The 17,797-nt window shown below is 39.3% G+C and overlaps 1 protein-coding gene and 2 pseudogenes across 2 annotated transcripts in view; 1 reads left to right on the top strand and 2 right to left on the bottom strand.

Annotated features, from left to right (window-relative positions):
• The window catches only part of celsr1a (cadherin EGF LAG seven-pass G-type receptor 1a), a 116,316-nt gene extending 100,951 nt beyond the window's left edge, over window positions 1-15,365 (top strand). For both annotated transcript variants that reach the window (XM_088347457.1, XM_088347458.1), the window contains 11 exons: window positions 3,117-3,291; window positions 3,368-3,480; window positions 3,565-3,644; window positions 3,735-3,861; window positions 4,278-4,403; window positions 4,493-4,626; window positions 8,739-8,839; window positions 8,903-9,046; window positions 10,551-10,796; window positions 11,919-12,288; window positions 14,461-15,365. In XM_088347457.1, coding sequence (XP_088203583.1) covers window positions 3,117-3,291; window positions 3,368-3,480; window positions 3,565-3,644; window positions 3,735-3,861; window positions 4,278-4,403; window positions 4,493-4,626; window positions 8,739-8,839; window positions 8,903-9,046; window positions 10,551-10,796; window positions 11,919-12,288; window positions 14,461-14,488 — 1,644 coding nt within the window. In that variant the 3' untranslated portion in view covers window positions 14,489-15,365. The remainder of the gene's footprint in view (window positions 1-3,116; window positions 3,292-3,367; window positions 3,481-3,564; window positions 3,645-3,734; window positions 3,862-4,277; window positions 4,404-4,492; window positions 4,627-8,738; window positions 8,840-8,902; window positions 9,047-10,550; window positions 10,797-11,918; window positions 12,289-14,460) is intronic.
• LOC148357113 (5.8S ribosomal RNA) lies at window positions 6,051-6,196 on the bottom strand (annotated as a pseudogene).
• On the bottom strand, window positions 8,464-8,613 carry LOC148357112 (U2 spliceosomal RNA; annotated as a pseudogene).
• Window positions 15,366-17,797: the final 2,432 nt, after the last annotated feature.

The following is a 17,797-nucleotide window of genomic DNA, read 5'->3' as shown; positions in this document are numbered from 1 at the left end:
AGTGTTTGGCAGCTCCGCGAATTAAAATATCATTAATTTAAGGTTCAATTGGTTGCTTATTTCAAACATTATGCTAATTCTTTTTTATAGTGAAATAAAAATCATATTTTCAAAATAATAATAGTATTATTATATAAAAAATGATACTTAATTCTTGTTTTAGGAATTACTTTTTAAAAAGGTTAGAAAAAATACTGAAAATAAGAAAAACAATTCGTCATTCTGACTATTTGCAGTGTTTTTTATTACTTTACGAGAATTATTTTTTTACAATATTTCTAAAATAATAAAAATAAGCACATGTATTTCTGTGATTTTTTTTGTGTGGTGTAAATTATGTAACATATTTTAAAAAATCGCATTATTTTTTAGAATAAAACTGTGTTTTACAATATTACTTGAAAATATTATGATATTCATATTAACATTTACTGCGACTGGCAACCAGTTCAGGGTGTCCTCTGCCCACTGCCCGAGAACCACTGAGATGGGCTCCATTACCCCCGTGACCCTACTGAGGATAAGCGGTGCAGATAATCGATGGATATTACCATTCATTGAATATTTATTTTTCTTATTGTACTATATATGGGAAATAGGAAATATATGGTATTACACTGCAAAAAAAAATTGGAATAAAAACCTACTCCTATGACCCCCCCCCAAAAAATGTCCATATTAAGTGTACATTTTCTGATTTTGCTATTTCTTTACTGTATGCTTTTTTCAATACAATGTGAAAGGTGATACTGTAATAAGACAAATTCATTTTGCTATAACAAAAGGCTGATTGACAAATTATACTCATTTTAACTATACTTTTTCTACTCAACATAGAAAAACAATTCTCAAAGTGATAGCATTATCTCAAACAGATTAGTTTGCATATTTTAAGAATTATTGCATCAAAACAACCATTTTTTTTGTGATAGGGGGATCTCCATTGAAGAGAGGAATTCTTCTCACCACTTAAAAAGAAATCCCTGATTTCAAATATGAATTTGTGCTTTGGAAAAATCCTATGTATTCTAGGATTTATTTATTTATTTGTTTGTTTATTTATTCATTTATTTATTTTATTTTTTTCAAAATCATGTAGCCCAAAGCAAAAGTGGGGAGGAGTTATGTGTGTTTGTTTTATTGGTCACTAACTGTAAAAGTGTATATTCACCTTTTTATATCTTACAGCATGTTTTAGTAATTGCAGGCACCAATTTGAGTGCCCACAATTTCAATTGGATTGAAATCTTTCTACCGGCTTGAAATGTTTACAGTATGCACAATATAGCACCCCCTTCTACGGGGTCATAAGATGTTGGAATACTTTGAAGTCTGCTCACAAACCCGCACCTCCCTGAGTAGAGACGTGCTGCGACTGGTACCTGTCTCCAGAAGTGGGCCTCATAGCACTTGGCCCTGGGGCACAAATTCTAATTTAACCTGATAAATCTCTCCCATGTGTCTTTTTTTTCTCCTGAAAAGATTGGACACTTTGCATGTTTTGGCATTAGACTAGGATTTACATCTGCTTTTATTCCAGTATGCTGGAGATAAGACCCTTTGTAGGCTTTTGGGAAGTTCTCATCTGAAAGTGTAGCACACTGTTTTTGCATCGTAAAATACCAGGAAAACGTGGAAAATGGACTTTGCAGCTAATTGTATTACAGTAGACCCACAAGATACCACATTAATCCCCTCTATAGTGTGTATTGCAAAGTGCTGTATACAAACCTGTTGTCACTTGTGAACCTCTGGTACGCCAGATAAAAAAACAATAAAATAACAAAATTGTGTATGTTGAATACTACTTATGTTTAATATACGTGTCTATGATTAACTAACATTATAAAGAAATGTAAAGGAAGAATTAAATTGTATTTCCCTTTGGTGTGACATGACTTGAGCTGGTACAGGAGAGTTAGTGGGTGAACGCAAAGGAGGGGATGAGACAGCGTATTAAAAGTATTCTAAAACTTTTACTTGCAATTTTTGTCATGCCTTTGGAAAATGTCCTTCCTTAATCGTCCCCTTTTTATAATGGTCATAATCGGCGATTGGTTACGGCAATGCAACTTAGCGTGGGTAACCTTTCATGAGCTTCCTTTGTATTTCCTGATAATAGCTAGCTTTGTTTCCATGGGTATCATGCTTTTGCTTCTCCCTCAAGCATCGCAGGGCCCTACTGTATGTTTTTCATGTTCTTGTACACTTGCATCGATTGTTTTAAACAAAACTAATTGATATTTAGGGTTTGATTGAAATAAAAGAATGCAATTTCTTTGTAACAAAATGCCCGTACCTTTTTTATTTTATTTTTTATTTACTTAAAATTGCCCAAAAAATTGGGTTAACAATTGGGACCAACTTTTAAGGAGGGGGGTTGTTAGAAATAAAATTACCAGATCACATCAAATTTAATCTTTCCGTTGAACAGTGGGATTTCTTCATATGAAGTGGGGATGTTGATGTTTTTTGGTCTGAAAAAAATGTTACAGCAAATTTAATTTAAAGCCCTAATGTGTAATATTTGACAAGTAGATGGCACTATGTTTTCTGTCCGAGTGAGGGCCAGTGATACATGGCACAGCGTGGCGGAAGGATGTCAGACAAACATGGCGCCGGTATAAGTGGGGATTGCACGGTGTGAAAGAAATACAAATATTTCGATCTAGGATTTTTTTTTTTAAATGAACACTGGTATGATAGTTCATGTATTTTTGCCTAGTATCCAAATCAATGTTTTTTTTCTTTTCTTTTTTACTGGATGAAAGTTTTTTTTTGTCCCAGTAGGAGGCACTAAATATTACACACTGTCTATTTAAGCAAATCAATAATGAATATGGTAGCATTAACATTTCCACATTTCATGGTTGTTTTATATAACTTGACTCAATTTGGGGTCCAAAGGGTTTTAGTACACCTCATTTTTCATTTTGTTTTGTACGAAACAATTAGCGGTAAAGTTCTGAGGTTGTTTTACAAAAAAAAATTCCGTTATATTGGCGTGTTTCTCTTTCTCTGGCTCTCTGATGTAACATCCAAACTTGCCTACCAAAATAAAGCTGATGACAGGAATATTAAAGGTTTCTTATTTGCCTTTATTTCTTCCTTGGCAGTTTGTGTGTACGGTCATAGCCATCCTCCTGCACTACTTCTACATGTGCACCTTTGCGTGGATGTTCGTGGAGGGTCTGCACATTTACCGCATGCTGACTGAGCAGCGCAATGTCAACCATGGCCACATGAGGTTCTACTACGCCATGGGTTGGGGTATTCCGGCTATCATCACTGGTAAATCAAAACAGAGAGAAATAAACACTTACTTTAAGGAACTTCCTGGATGCTAATTGGTTTTCCTTCATTTTAGGTTTGGCTGTTGGCTTGGACCCTCAAGGTTATGGAAACCCTGATTTTTGTTGGCTGTCTGTTCACGACACACTAATATGGAGCTTCGCTGGACCCATATTTGTTGTGGTCTTGGTGTGTTATGACCCTGAAATGTTAACCATTCCAAAGCGCTACAGCAAAATTATGATTTTGTTAATATAATTTTTCTTTCCATAGGTGAATATAGTGATCTTTATCCTGGCTGCAAAAGCTTCCTGTGGTCACAGGCAGAAAGCAGTTGAGAAGTCGGGCGCTATGTAAGCTACGTCCACAGATGTCACGTGTACACTGGCTTAAAATTTATTTTCCTATGATCATTTTTGTTCATTTTCTGTCTTTTTCTTTAGCTCAGCACTTCGCACAGCCTTTTTGCTTTTGCTGCTCATCAGCGCAACCTGGCTGCTGGGGCTAATGGCAGTCAACAGTGACGTGCTTACCTTCCACTACCTGTTTGCCGGGTTTAGCTGTCTGCAGGTGAGTTCTTTTGGCAGCCAACCAATGGGCCCCTTACACAAGAGATAATTTTTCAATTTGAATAAAAAAAAAAGTAGGCACCAAATGTTGCTGAACATAGCAGAAATCATCTCCAGGGACTTTTCCGTAGATTTCAACACATATCAACAAAGTAAATACTGTAATATCTCATGTGTCATGAAATGCAAAATCCCGGGAAGTATAGCTATATTTTTTATTATAAACATAATAACTAGGTATCCATCCATCTAATATCTTTTACTTGCATTAATAAGATAATTATCAAGTATATATTTTTTAAAATTTATTTTAAATTATGGTAGTAAGAAATATAGTACAATAGGAAAATAGTTGACAACTTAACTAAACAATGCAGTATGAAACCGTCTTTGAAGACAATTTTTTCTCATACATAGGGAATCTTCATCTTCCTCTGCCACATTATTTTCAACAAAGATGTGAGAAGGCATCTCAAAAATGTCTTCACGGGAAAAAAGAACCTCCCGGACGACACGGCTACCACTCGAGCCTCTTTGCTTACGGTCCGTGAGTTCATCCATTCTGAATTTCTTTATCGAATTATTTTTATTGTGCTGTTTCACTGAAATTTGTCTAACCGCGTCGTAAACAGCGCTCCCTCAACTGCAACAACATGGACGAAGGCCACATGTTCCAATCAGCCATGGGAGGGTCCAACATGTCCCTGGACGGCACGCTCAGGTCAGGAAAGAGCCGCAGCAGCTACCTGGCTTACGCACTCAGGAGGTACACGCCTACTTACCGCATGACTGCTTTTCCCTTTAGGATGCTTTGTCTTTCTAATGCTTTCTTGCCAGTTGCCTCAGCTCTGTACTAAAATCAAGGTTCCACCAAGGTCTTAAAAACTTGACGCAATCTTAAATTTGATTAATGCATTGAAAAGCTTTTACATTTTGTCTACACATCTTAAATTTAACTCTCAAATGTCTTAATTTTTCTCTGTCCTATTTGTGTGACAGAGCTAATAACTGTATAATAAGTAAACGAACTAAAGTGTGGAACACTTTGACCTAAAATTATTTGTCATTTTCTCCTACTTTATCAATATCTGACCGATAAATGCAATGTGTTGGTCGGAAAATCCAGATTTCCACGTTTTTGAGAATGCAGTATCTAACACGCTGTTGTCGTCGGAGTAACTTTGGGACGAGAAAGTGTAGGTTTAACCCCTCGTGGTTGAGTGATTTCAAGTGTAAGTGGGCTCTGGCTTGCGCCTCAGTCCCACTCTTAGTCGCCCCTTGGTGCCTGCGCGGTCCGGGCTCCCTTGCAAACCAAACCTCAGCCACCTGGTATGCAAGAGCCTTCCCTGGTCCTTCAGCACGGGCGGAACTTTAAATGCCCCACCGTTGCGGCTGGGTGGTGTTGGGGCCGTTACGACTTGGCACCTGCCTCCCTCGCCTCTATGCCATAATAGGTGTCAAATTGTTGGATGTGGCCTTGATTGGTCTTAACAAGTCTTAAATTTGAAAGGAATAATCCTGGGGAACCATGTAAAATCACCAATATCCATGCTGCTGCTTTCCTTTTTTCCCTTTCAAATCCACTGAAGCCACAGCTTTTTAATACACACATTTCAGTCCTCACAGAAATGACGTTTAGCCTAAGCATTATTAGAATAAACCCTTTTTTATCGCTGGAGTTATGTTCCCCAAATAACCCTTGATAAGCAAAATCCCTGAAGAAGAAATCTTTATTTTTTTACAATTACAGTGGACCCTCAGTACCTCAAAACCCTAAAATAAGAAAACTGTACTGTATATAATTAGTACTACTTATGTGTAATATATGTCTACATGATTGATAAAAACATTATAAATAAATATACATGCAAATGAAACATTTTTACACGACTTTAGAGTCGTAGAGTAAGCCGGTGGGTTCAGAAGGGGGAAGAGAAAGCGACAGCGCATAGAAAATGAAACTGATTTCTAAACTTCCACTTTTGAAAAAGATTGCTATAATCACATCTTTATTTTTAATAAAAGTCCCTATACAGTAAGACCTCGGTTATCGCGGTTAATGGGGACCAAAACCACCCGCTAAAAGTGAAAATCTGCGAAATAGTGACACCCCTTCAAGAAAAAAAAAAAATCTCATCTCATCTCGTTATCTGCACCGCTTATCCTTATTAGGGTCGCGGGGGGGGGGCTGGAGCCCATCCCAGCCATCTCCGGGCAGTGGGCAGGGGACACCCTGAACTGGTTGCCAGCCAATCGCAGCTGCAAATCACATTAGTTCTCGCAGCTAGCTGCGTTTTTCATCGAAGCACGAGCCGAGTGATCCACCGCTAAGAGTCGCACAGCTGGGCAATTTTACGTCCGCCCGGGACGATCGGAGACAAATTCACGACAGGTTGTATACTTGCGCCGCACCGCGGGTGCTGTTCGGTCACTCCCGCGAGCGAGCCCCTAACCCGCGCTGCGGGTACTTTCGGGCGCGATACGAATGACAGCGACACAGTTACGGGGGTCCCGCGCCCTACCGCTGCCTTTCGCCTGCCGCACGCGGACGGCCGCCTGTCTCGCGCCGCGCTACTGGGGTCGTCGGACGAGCGGGCTCCCCCCAGTTACGGGGGTAGCCCGATCACGCCCGCCGCCTTTTCTCGCGTCGCGCCGTGTGACGCCGCGTCCGCCCAACGCGCTCCGTCGCGCGGCCCGGGAGTGACCTCCGCCGATTATTCCCCACCGTAAAGTGCAAAGGTCGTAAGGCAAGACCTGGTGGTATTTTCTATTATATGCTTTTGACATTAGGAATTTTAGAGAAACTTTGAGAATTGCACTTAAAGTGTAAATATTAAACCACAACGTTATTGATGGACATATGGAGTAGTAGCGGAGTGTTTAGCCAATCAAATTCAGAACATAATACACGATGCAAATCAGTGAAGTGGCTAAACCATGAAATTAAACTGCGAGGTTTCACTTGATATGTTTAGGTCAAATTTAATTGATTTTCACTGAACTGCAACTCATAAGCATGCTTCTCAAAGAACTAAAACAACACATCTCCAATTACCTACTTGTATGTATTTGTGCATACACATGCATGCAATATAATTGTTTCTATTTCTAAATTCAAACAATCTGGCCTGTCTTTTTGATCTTTTTCCACATTATTTTATTAGATTTAACATGACGCAAAGCATGCATGAAAACACTTTCCCAAAGATCTACCACATTCCTATTTTTAAAGCTTACATGCCTTGAAGCGAGGGCTTAACAAAAAGCTATTAGATGCTTCCATCTGCTGTGCAAAGTTGGTATATTTTGAAATGATATTCAGCTGAAAGTCTCATTGCTTGATGTGTATTAAGGGGTCCTACCAAAAAAATGAATAAACAAAGAAATGATGAGAATTCTTGTTACTGGGCGTCAACATTGATGATATTTCCTTTTGGCGAGTTTTAAAGTGAAAAATATGAGAAAAGGATTTCTATATGAATGACTTTAGCATATCAAACAATCCTACAAGGTGAAGTTCTATTTTCCATTTTCACCAGCTTAAGCATCAAAAGGTGATCACTCCTCTCACCCAAGTTCTACCAATTCATATTCTTTGCAGGAGGCTTTAACAACTTTTCGATTAGACCTGCGCTCATAAATATGTCACGAGAGTAATATGAGCCCACCTGGAGGTTATTGTGCGCCAACGGGTGAGGTGACGTGGCGTGCCGCCCGGCACCGGAGGCAAACAAGCTAGTACAGTAGATGTAGCCATTAGGTCGCGGCATACCTGCAAAGAAGGGAATTTATGACTGACACGCGTCTGCATATTTGTCTTTGTGGCTGCTGGCCATAGCCATACCGCAGAGTCCACTCGTCAGGAACGTGTTTGTCCTCCAGCAGGATTGTAGAGCATACGAGTAATTTTGAGACAAAATTCATCAAAACCGCCAAACCCGCTCTCCAAACAAAAGCAATTTATTCAGCACATTTTATTTCGCTGTGTGACATTAGATGATTTGATAAAATTCATGACATAATAATAATGCCAGAGCCCTGTCCCATATCAACAAATATACCACTTTAAACTTGTCTCCCTTTGCTATGTGTACAGAAATCTGCCCAACACTACTGCTCACTCAATCAAATTGCTTTGTTTGGTTGGCTGGAGTTTTGGGGTGTTTACAGTTTTTTCTGTGTTTTTATCATAAAGTTTCTAACAGTGAACATGCATGATTTAATAAGCATCCATTTCTTAGCGACATACAGCCAAAAAGGGTCTGTTGGTGTGGCACCTTGACTGTAAACTTTAGTTAAGAAGAGTCTTTACATACTGGACCGAACCATTGAGTTTGACAGCGTTGCTTCGGCTTTGCACGCACCAAACTCGTTTTTGCGCCAGCCATAATTGCAACCCTACTGGGTAAACTTTTCAAGAGCAACATTTTATCTATGGGGGGGGGATTTAAGAATTCCATAAATTCTTAAATGGAATTGATCAATTATCCATTATCCGTTACCGGTCAAATCATAATACACTACAAAGCCAAGAGGCCGAGACACTTGCTCCCAGCCAAGAGGCTGAGTCAAGGTCCTAGCCTCAGGGCCAAGCAGCGATCAGTGTGAATGCACCGTTCCCGGAGGTACTGCAATACCGGGCCGATGCGTGGAGTGGACAGAGCAAGCTCTTATTCCATCTCCCAATTGCAAAAATCAACTGAGCATAAAGTACTCAGTTCATCAGCATTAAGTACTCAGTTCATGAAAAGAGCCATATCTGGCTCGGAGCCATAGGTCCCTGACCCCGCTGTAGAGGATGAATGCAGGCTGTGACATCACAACACTTTGAGATGATGTCAAACTGCTTGCAGTTTATTCCCCTTTCTTCCTTCTCAGGGACGAGTCAGGCCAGAAGCCCAGCAGCTCGTCCGGGATGGCCAAAGGACAGACTGATCTGGACGGGCCTCTTTTCCACAGAAGCGGCTCCAAGAGGGATGGTGAGTGGTTTAGTTAAATAAATCAAATGCATTGTCCCATTTTATGATACTTTCTTGTGTTAGACTCCGACTCTGACAGCGAGCTGTCATTGGACGAGAACAGCTCCTCTTACGCCTCGTCTCACTCGTCGGACAGTGAGGACGACGAAGTTGACGACAAGCCCAAGTGGAACAATGAGAGGCAGCCGCTTCACAGCACACCTAAAGGTAGAGCTCTGATTTGAAGGAGGCAGGATGTTATAATTTTGATCTCCTTTTTTTTCCTTTTGTTTTACATAATGGCCGCTTTAATTGTTTGCCATGCAATGGCAGCAAACTAGCTGTATGTATTCATTTTTAATTTATTTCTTATAACCTATGCAACATACAGGACAATTGTAAATTCTGGGCAAAGCTGATCATTCTCAAGAGATTCCTTTAAAAATCATTGGTTGTTTAGAGGCGGGAATTTCAGGTACCGTATTTTCCGCATTGTAAAAGCAAAGTCAAATTCTGGCCAATTTGGGGCTTTGGGGGGGTATCTTGCAGTCGGTAAAATATGGTATTTCTTTGTAATCTTTTCATGCACCAAGAAATGAATGATAGACCTATATCTACAAGCAAATGCTAAAAAAATTGTTAACAAAAATTAGGAAAAAAGGTCAATACTTACTTTTTTAAAAAATCTGCACATACTTTCTTTTCCAAAATCATGCAGAGCCTTTCATAGCCTAAGCGAGGCGTCACAGTCAAAGCTGGAGGCAAAAGAATACACCCCTGAAGAAACCAAGCTTTCGTATCTGCTAGTTCAGTGTTAAGATGTAATCATGTTTTGTGTTTGTGTGCCAGAATCGGAGAAAAAAAGATTTGTGATCGTAAATTGAAGTTTTACAGGATGATATTCCTGATCAAAAAAAAAACAGTTGTAGTTGAATGGTTCAAAACGAAAAGATTGGACTGAGGCACTCATCTAAAATGCAGCAAACACTTCATATCAGGTAAGAAATTAAAAGGTTTATGATTGTTGCTATGAGTCTATATTTATTACTATATTTTCTTAGCTTCAGCTAACTGCTTGCGTGTAGCCTAAATGCCATTAAGATATGCGTCTCCTAGAAAAACAAACAAAAAAAATTAAATACCTGAATAATTAAATGTATCTAATAAATTACTTGGATTGTGTGCCCCACGGTTGTTTGCAATGGGTCCCTGTTTTTATTTTAGACCCACGCAGTGTTTAAAAGGCTACCGTTGGCATTTAGGCTACACACTAACAGTTAGCTGAAGCTAAGAAAATAATATGATGTTTTGCAGATACAATAATTAATATGGACTCGATAGCAGCAATCATAAATGTTTAATTTATTTTACCTGATACGAAGTGTGCGCTGCAAACTTGGGCACTTTTGATGAGTGCTGTGGTCTAATCTTTTCCCTTATATGCGCTTTAACCACAACTATCTTCTTTATCTTTGATCAGGAGTGTCCGGTGGGATCCTGTAGATCCTCAATTTACGATCAGTAACGTTTTTTCTCTGATTCTGGCACACATACACACATGACGACAGTTAGCAGCAAAAACAGCTTTCTTTCATCTGTCTTCTGACCAGCGCAACTGTTCTTTTGCCTCCATGCTAAGCCCTACTCGCCGGATATGTCACAATGTTTACAAACAAATAAAAGGGTCTATAACTAACCCCCCATTCCATGTGTTTTCCTCCCAACCTTTTAGTGGAGTCCGTGTCCAATCATGTGGCGCCGTACTGGCCGACGGACGCCACCACGGCTAGCGATAGCGAAGAGCCTGGCGCGCCGACCCGGTTGCGCGTGGAGACCAAAGTAAACGTGGAACTGCACCAGGAGAACAGGACCAACCATGAAGTGGAACAGGACCAGGGCAGAGAAACGTCTCAGGATAGAGAGAAAGAGCCCATGACGCCAACTGGTCAGACCAACCACCAGCCTGAACAGAGAAAAGGTACGGGAGTGTATTATACCTGTATGTTATGTTGTTTTCTTTTTTAAAGAAAGTGAATGCTAGGAAAGGACAGATGTTGTGTGACACTGTATAATATATGATCACTAGATGTCACTGTAATGTGTAATGCAACTCAAAACGATGTGGGAGAATAAAAACTACAGAGACTCGAGGTGACCCAAGCGCACATTTTTTTTACTTATCCTTTTAGAAAGAAAGAAAAAAAATAAATAAGGCAAAGGCAAAAAAGGAAATCGTAAAATAATACATCAAAAGCTAAGAAAAAAATGGGAAAAAGTAAAGAAATAAAGGAAAAATGTTAAAAGGGGAGAAAAAATAAGGAAACAGCAAGAAGTAATAAAGAAAAAGGGGGAAAACAAAAGAAAAACCAAGACTAAGGGGGAAAAAGAGAAAATAAAGGAAGAAAAGGGAAAGAAAAAGGAAAAGAAAAAGGGGGGGAAGTAAAAAGAAGAAAAAATTAACAAGCAGGCTACACTTAGCAGCGAGAAGGTGGACAATTCTGTCAGCTCTCTTTGGGTTGCTCTCATGTTAGGTAAAATAAATGCATTTTTCTTGACCTACAGGTTTTTGAAAAAAATGCATGTTTTCATGATAGTTTAGATATTTTGGCTTATTCAAATTATATATATATTTTTTTTTTAACAAATGAAGGTTGGTTTTTTTACCTCTAGGAGGCACTAAATAATGCACAATGTTCCCAACAATGATGATGGAGATCTGACCTGGGAACTCCGGTCCTTGAGGGCTGCATATACTGTATGATTTTTAAGGTTTCTCTTCTTCAAAAAGGAACTTGTTACCAATCCTGGTGATTGGAATCATATATATTTGAGCAAAGAAACTTCAAAATTCATGCAAGATATGCGGCCTTTGAGGACCAGAGTGCCCAGATCTGATGCAGATGGTCTTTCTAGATGCCCAAACAATGCTCAACCTGATGACCTAAAATCACAAAAAGAATAATAGAGAAAACAAAATATTACACAAAATATAACCCAAACTTAACCAATTAGACCACATTCCAAGCAATTTGTTAAAAGTATTTTGCTCATCTATCGACAGAAGATAACAAAATTAAGGCAAATTTCTTATTTTTGTCAGGGATCCTGAAGAACAAGATTTGTTACCCGCCCCCCCTGACTGACAAGAACATGAAGAACCGTCTCCGGGAGAAGCTGAGCGACTACAACTCGACCACTATCTCTTCTCCGCCACCAAGCTACAACGTGGCCACAGCTCCCTCCCCGACATCCCTCAACATCATGGCGCCCTTGTCCCGACGGAATTCATCAGCTTCCAATGACAACGGTCGAACCGGCAACAACGGGGCACTCGTCAAACCAGCTGTTGCGCCCCGACCCCAGGTCGCCGTAGGATCGGCGCCGCCCGGGGTCCACCGCGACACCAATGGCGGGATGCAAATGCACTTCAAGTCCGGGACAGTCAATGGCGGAAATGGCACAGACTCAGAGTGAGTTATGATGTCAATGTGCAATACGGTTATCCCTCGTTTATCGCGGTTAACAGGGACCAGAACACCCCGCAATACAGAGATCCCTCGTTTTTCGCGCTTATGGGGACCAGAAGCACCCATGAAAAGGGAAAATCAAAAAAAGTAGTGTTCCAGAGATTGAGAGAGATGTCTCTTCCCTGAGAAGGAATAAACCAGCGAAACCTGAGGTAGCAAAGGGTCTTTTTACACCAAAACCTTCAAAGTAGCCCCCTCCCCCATTTGTATCATGCGCTCTGGCCGCACAGTTGGTGATCATTATGGCGGAAAATATGGAAAAAGAGCAGCAAATCATGTCACAAATGTGCTTTCTCAGCAATAGTCCACTATTGAACGGCAATAGTCTACTTGGGATAATGGACCACAGCTGCATAGGTGTTGCTCATTTTTGGCAGATAAAACAGATTGATATAGCTGTCATGAATGACACAAATTTGCTCCCTCAGTAGTCGACTGGGGATAATTGATCACGGCCACAGCTGTACATTTCCTTTTAGGCTGGCCATAACAGGACTACTAATCACGGCAGAATGAGCACAGTTCATATCAGGCGGAAATACAGTAATGGCAAAAATGAGTTCTGCCCACACCTACTCTCAAAAATACTCCACTGAGGATAACTGATCACAGATGTGCAGGTGCTCTTCATTTTAGGCAGAAAGAAAGGAAATAAAGAGCCGCCACGCATGACACAATTTGGCTCTGTCAGCTCCCACTCTCAGCAATAGTCTATTGGAAATAATGGATCATGGCCAAAACAGTGCAGTTCATTTCAGGCGGATCGAACAGAAAAAAGACCCGCCATGATACAATTCCGCTCTGTCAGACCCCACTCTCAGCTATAGTTGATAATGTATCATAGCCAAAACTGTAGGGTTCATTTTAGGCAGGCCACAATGACACGCTTCAGTGGTCCAAATTCCCCCAAAAAAGTGCTTTGCCGGCCCCTGCTCTCAGCAATAGTCAACTGGGGATAATAGACCGTGACCACAACTGTGCCGTTAATTTTAGTCGGAAATACAGTAATGGCAAAAAAGAGCTGCCAGATCCGTTAAAAGAGCGCTCTGCTGACCCCTGCTTGCAGCAATATGCGATTAAAGATAATGGATCGCAGATATATAATAGATTTTCATCTTGGGGGCAAAAGATAAAACTGAAATATCCTGGAGAAACTAATCAATACACAAGAGGCTATTTTAGTGAGTAACTGAGAGTTTGCTTTGATCAGTCACCTGGACTACAAGTCCAAAAATCCTTTGGGGCATTAAAATATTCAAGATGTGGGTACATTATTTGAATGTTTATAAATGGGCAAGTAACTGGAAAATAAAAGGACTAAGCTGACCATTGCAATCTGAAAACTGGAAGTTGTACTGAGACCTTGATCAAATTATTGTGCATTTTTACATGGCTTTACAGATTAACAGCAGCTGGCAATAGTTTGTATGGCGTTATCCTGCATGCTACACCTAAACAAGGCACTATAAAATGTGTCTTGGTGCATGGATTACGTATCAATTATGGACATTTATTATGGGCCATGCAAACAATTAAGGTAGCATTTCTATGTGGTTAATTGTAATGGGAGGAACTTACTGCAACTGAAAATATAAACTAAGTCATTTTTTATACAACACCTATATGGTGAGAAATGTATACATACACAGTATTCACAATTTACTCAAAAATCATATGTCTTGATAAATGCACACACAATTCAAAATTGCATATGTAAATTGCAGATATATTTACATGATTCACACCCGAATTCTCTTTTTCATGGTACTGGAGAAATTGGATAATTGGCTTTGAAAGTCCTCAAAAGTGCATGAATTTGGCAAACCCTGTTTTTGGAACGCAAAAAAGTGAGGGATTAATGTACCGGATAAATTTGTTTCCAGTTGTTGCCTGCATGTAAACGTACCCACTAATGCTAAGCTAATATTGCTAACATGAGCTTCATATCATCTTAATGGCAAAATAGCATCCCACTTGATATTGCATGAGCACTTCTTCACCCCTTTGCATTCACCTGGCATGTTGTTGTCTTCCCCCTTTGCCACCCTGCAAAACTTCCCCCACCTCCCTCCACATTAACAGTGGCAGTAACGAGACTTCGATCTGACCTGTTAGGGACATCCAGACCAGTCCGCCGCTATGAGAGGAGAAGACCGGACTCGGGGGACCCCAATCCATTCTCCCTCCGTTTTCTCCCGAGATCAGTATTACGCAGTCGAAGAAAAGAAGGAACGATAAAGGGAACAAGAGTGGAGGATGACGGAGTGCCAAATGCTTCAAAGGACTCAAAGGGGAGCAGAAACTGTCAAAGTGAAGACCCCTTTTTTGGAATGTATTGAAAATGTCAATGGTAGGAAACATGTTGGTACATTTGTACGATAGGATTTCAAAGACTGAAAAAAAACCACCGAGAAAAGCTCTCAAAAATGGTGCAAAAATGTCAGGAATCCATCTTTGTTTTTTGTGTTTTTCTTTCATCAAACTCCAACAATCATTAGATGAGTGTTGAAGCCTTCCAAACACATTTTTGTCGAGGACCATTCCTGCCAAATGTAGAAACAAGCATAATGGCACGGCGCTGCGTGGCTCGGCTTTGCCAGGCATTCTACTTGGGTGAGGTCGTTGGGGTCGTGGTTTGTTGAAAAAGCACAAGGGAGCCATTAGGGAGTGCCAAAAAGCTGCATGGCTGCATGAGGCTCTACAGCTGGTTGCACACGAAAGCAGATGTTTATCAATTATGTTGGTATTTATAGGGGGTGCATTGACACCAAACCTAGATAAAAACACTCCCAGAGCATTAAGTAAAACTGTAAATTTTCAGGAAAATTGGTTCAGCCGTTTCGAAGCCCGTAAGCCACATGCGGGATTTATTTCTACTGTAAATGTACCAGTATACATACCTAGAAATATATACCATATTAATAAAAGAACACATAAATAAATCACATAATACCCAAATATATATATATATATATATATATATATATATATATATATATATATATATATATATTTTTTTTTTTTTTTTTTAAATGCAATTCATTCATATATTTATGGATTTTGTAATTTATTTAGTAATGCATTATTTTGTGCATTGTATCGTATATTTTTTCGTGTATTTTATCACAACAACATTTTATCCAAAAGAAATTGTCACCCATAGCTGATTCAAGACTGATGAACCAAAAGCTGAAAAGCTCAGGCAACTAGGCCGCTTTCTCATTTAAAAAAAAAAAAAACATTTTCTTCTGACAAAATACATTAAAAAAAAAGCGAATACTTTAGAAAATTCATGACAAAATATAAGACAAAATACATGACAAAATAAATACAGAAAACAAATCCAAAATAAATGAAAGAATACACAACAAACTCTACGAAAATATACGTGACAAAATACATGAAAGAATTTATACGGAAATAAGGAAATGACAAAATACACAACACATGTTATTACAAAATACTGTATAATACTGAAATGGATAAATAAAAAAATACATGACAAATACATCAAATACATAACATAACCAAATATATGACAACATATACAAAACACATGACAGAATATATGGAAAAATAAATACGGAAATAAAATCATATAAATGACAAAATACATGACATATACACAACAAAAATATGTGACAAAATAAACTAAATAAATAACGAAAAAATAGTAAAAACATCACAAAATAAATGATAAGATACACAACAAAATACGCAACAAAATAAATGACAATTTCATGACATAAGAGGTGACCAATTTAATACCAAAATAAATAAATGACTTAATACACCACAAAATAAATACCGAAATGAATAAATGACAAAGTACACCAAAAAATATACGACAAAATTAATGACTAAATAAATACCGAAATAAGAAAATGACAAAATATAAGGCAGAACAAATGACAAACTACATGACAAAATCAATTTTGAAATAAATGACAAGATGTACGACAAAATACATTACAAAAAAGAAAAAAGAATAAATGACAAAATACATGACAAACTACATGACAAAATTGATTCATTCATTCATTATCTGCACCACTTATCATCAGTAGGGTCGCTGGGGTGCTGGAGCCCATCCCAGCTATCTTCTGGCAGTGGGCAGGGGCCACCCTGAACTGGTTGCCAGACAGTCGCAGGGCACACAGAGACAGACAACTCACTTGCTCATTCACACCTAGGGACATTTTGGACAATCCAATTAACCTGACATGCATGTTTTTGGAATGTGGAGGAAACCGGTCTGCACGGAGGAAACCCACGCAAGTACGGGGAGAACATGCAAACTCCACGACCATGACTCCATGACCTCAGAACTGTGCCACACGCGCTAACCACTGCGCTGCCGTGCTGCCCTACATAACAAAATAAATTTCTAAATTAATAAATCACACAATAACTGACAATATGCATACAAAAAGAATAAATTGCACTCGTGTCATATTTAAAAGTTTCACGTGATTTCATTTTTTCATATGTCATAGGTATTGACTCATTTCTACATTTACTTGTACATATTGGCAGGATCGGTCCTCCTCCATACATTTGGTTTTGAAAGAAGGAGAGCACTCATAGAAGGACGGAAACGTCCAAGCACTAAAAAGCCGTTCTCACACTTCTCGTCAACATTTTTCTCCGTTTTTTCGCCCGACCTTCCAGTTCGAGGACCAGAAGTTCAAACGCAGCTAAACTTTGTGAGTTATGTTTACCGTCACCAGGTGCCTTTTGTCCTCTTTCCACCTTGCCTCTTCAATATTATTTTTGTAATGTTCCGACACTGGAAATGTTTTCTAACATAATTTATTTTTTATGCTTCTCAGACACTGGAGTCAAAACATATGTTGAATTAAAGATGTTGACTTTGTACTTGCTGGGATCATTTTTTGTTTTGTGCCTTCTTAGAAATTAAAGAATAATATCGTTAAGTGCATATAATCATATACCAGTGCCATAGCCCCCGAGTGGCAAAATAGCACATTTTGTACTCTTTCTGGGAGATTAATACAGAGGAGGGGATTCCCAGCCCTCTCGCTCAACCCAACAGATGTGTTGCAACATCTTGTTGGGGGTCATTAGGTGACCAAACCCACCAATTCCAACCCCTAATGCCAAGCAGGATTGTAATGGGTAACAATGTTGTAAGTCTTAGGTATGAGGTTCGAACCAGCAACCTTCCAGTATCAGGGCGGGCGCTCTACCCCCAAGGCCAGGACACATTGTATACATGTAATGGAATAATTTAATTCGATTTTTCCTTTGCTTGAAGTGATTCGAGCTGGTACCATGAAGTAAGCGGGTGGATGCAGAAGGTGGCAGCAAAATAATTTCTCATTTTTATATTATACTAATTATCTGCCCATGAGGTAATACAGGAGTCTCAAACTTGATTTACTTGAGGGCTGTCGAAGTTAGGGTCTAGATAAGGTACAGGCTGATTAGG

Source organism: Urocampus carinirostris, chromosome 11, assembly GCF_059441175.1.
Source record: "Urocampus carinirostris isolate Australia breed hairy pipefish chromosome 11, RoL_Ucar_1.0, whole genome shotgun sequence".
Taxonomy (NCBI): Eukaryota; Metazoa; Chordata; class Actinopteri; order Syngnathiformes; family Syngnathidae; genus Urocampus; species Urocampus carinirostris.
Note: the sequence above shows the minus strand (reverse complement) of the source record. Positions and strands in the feature narration are given on the sequence as shown.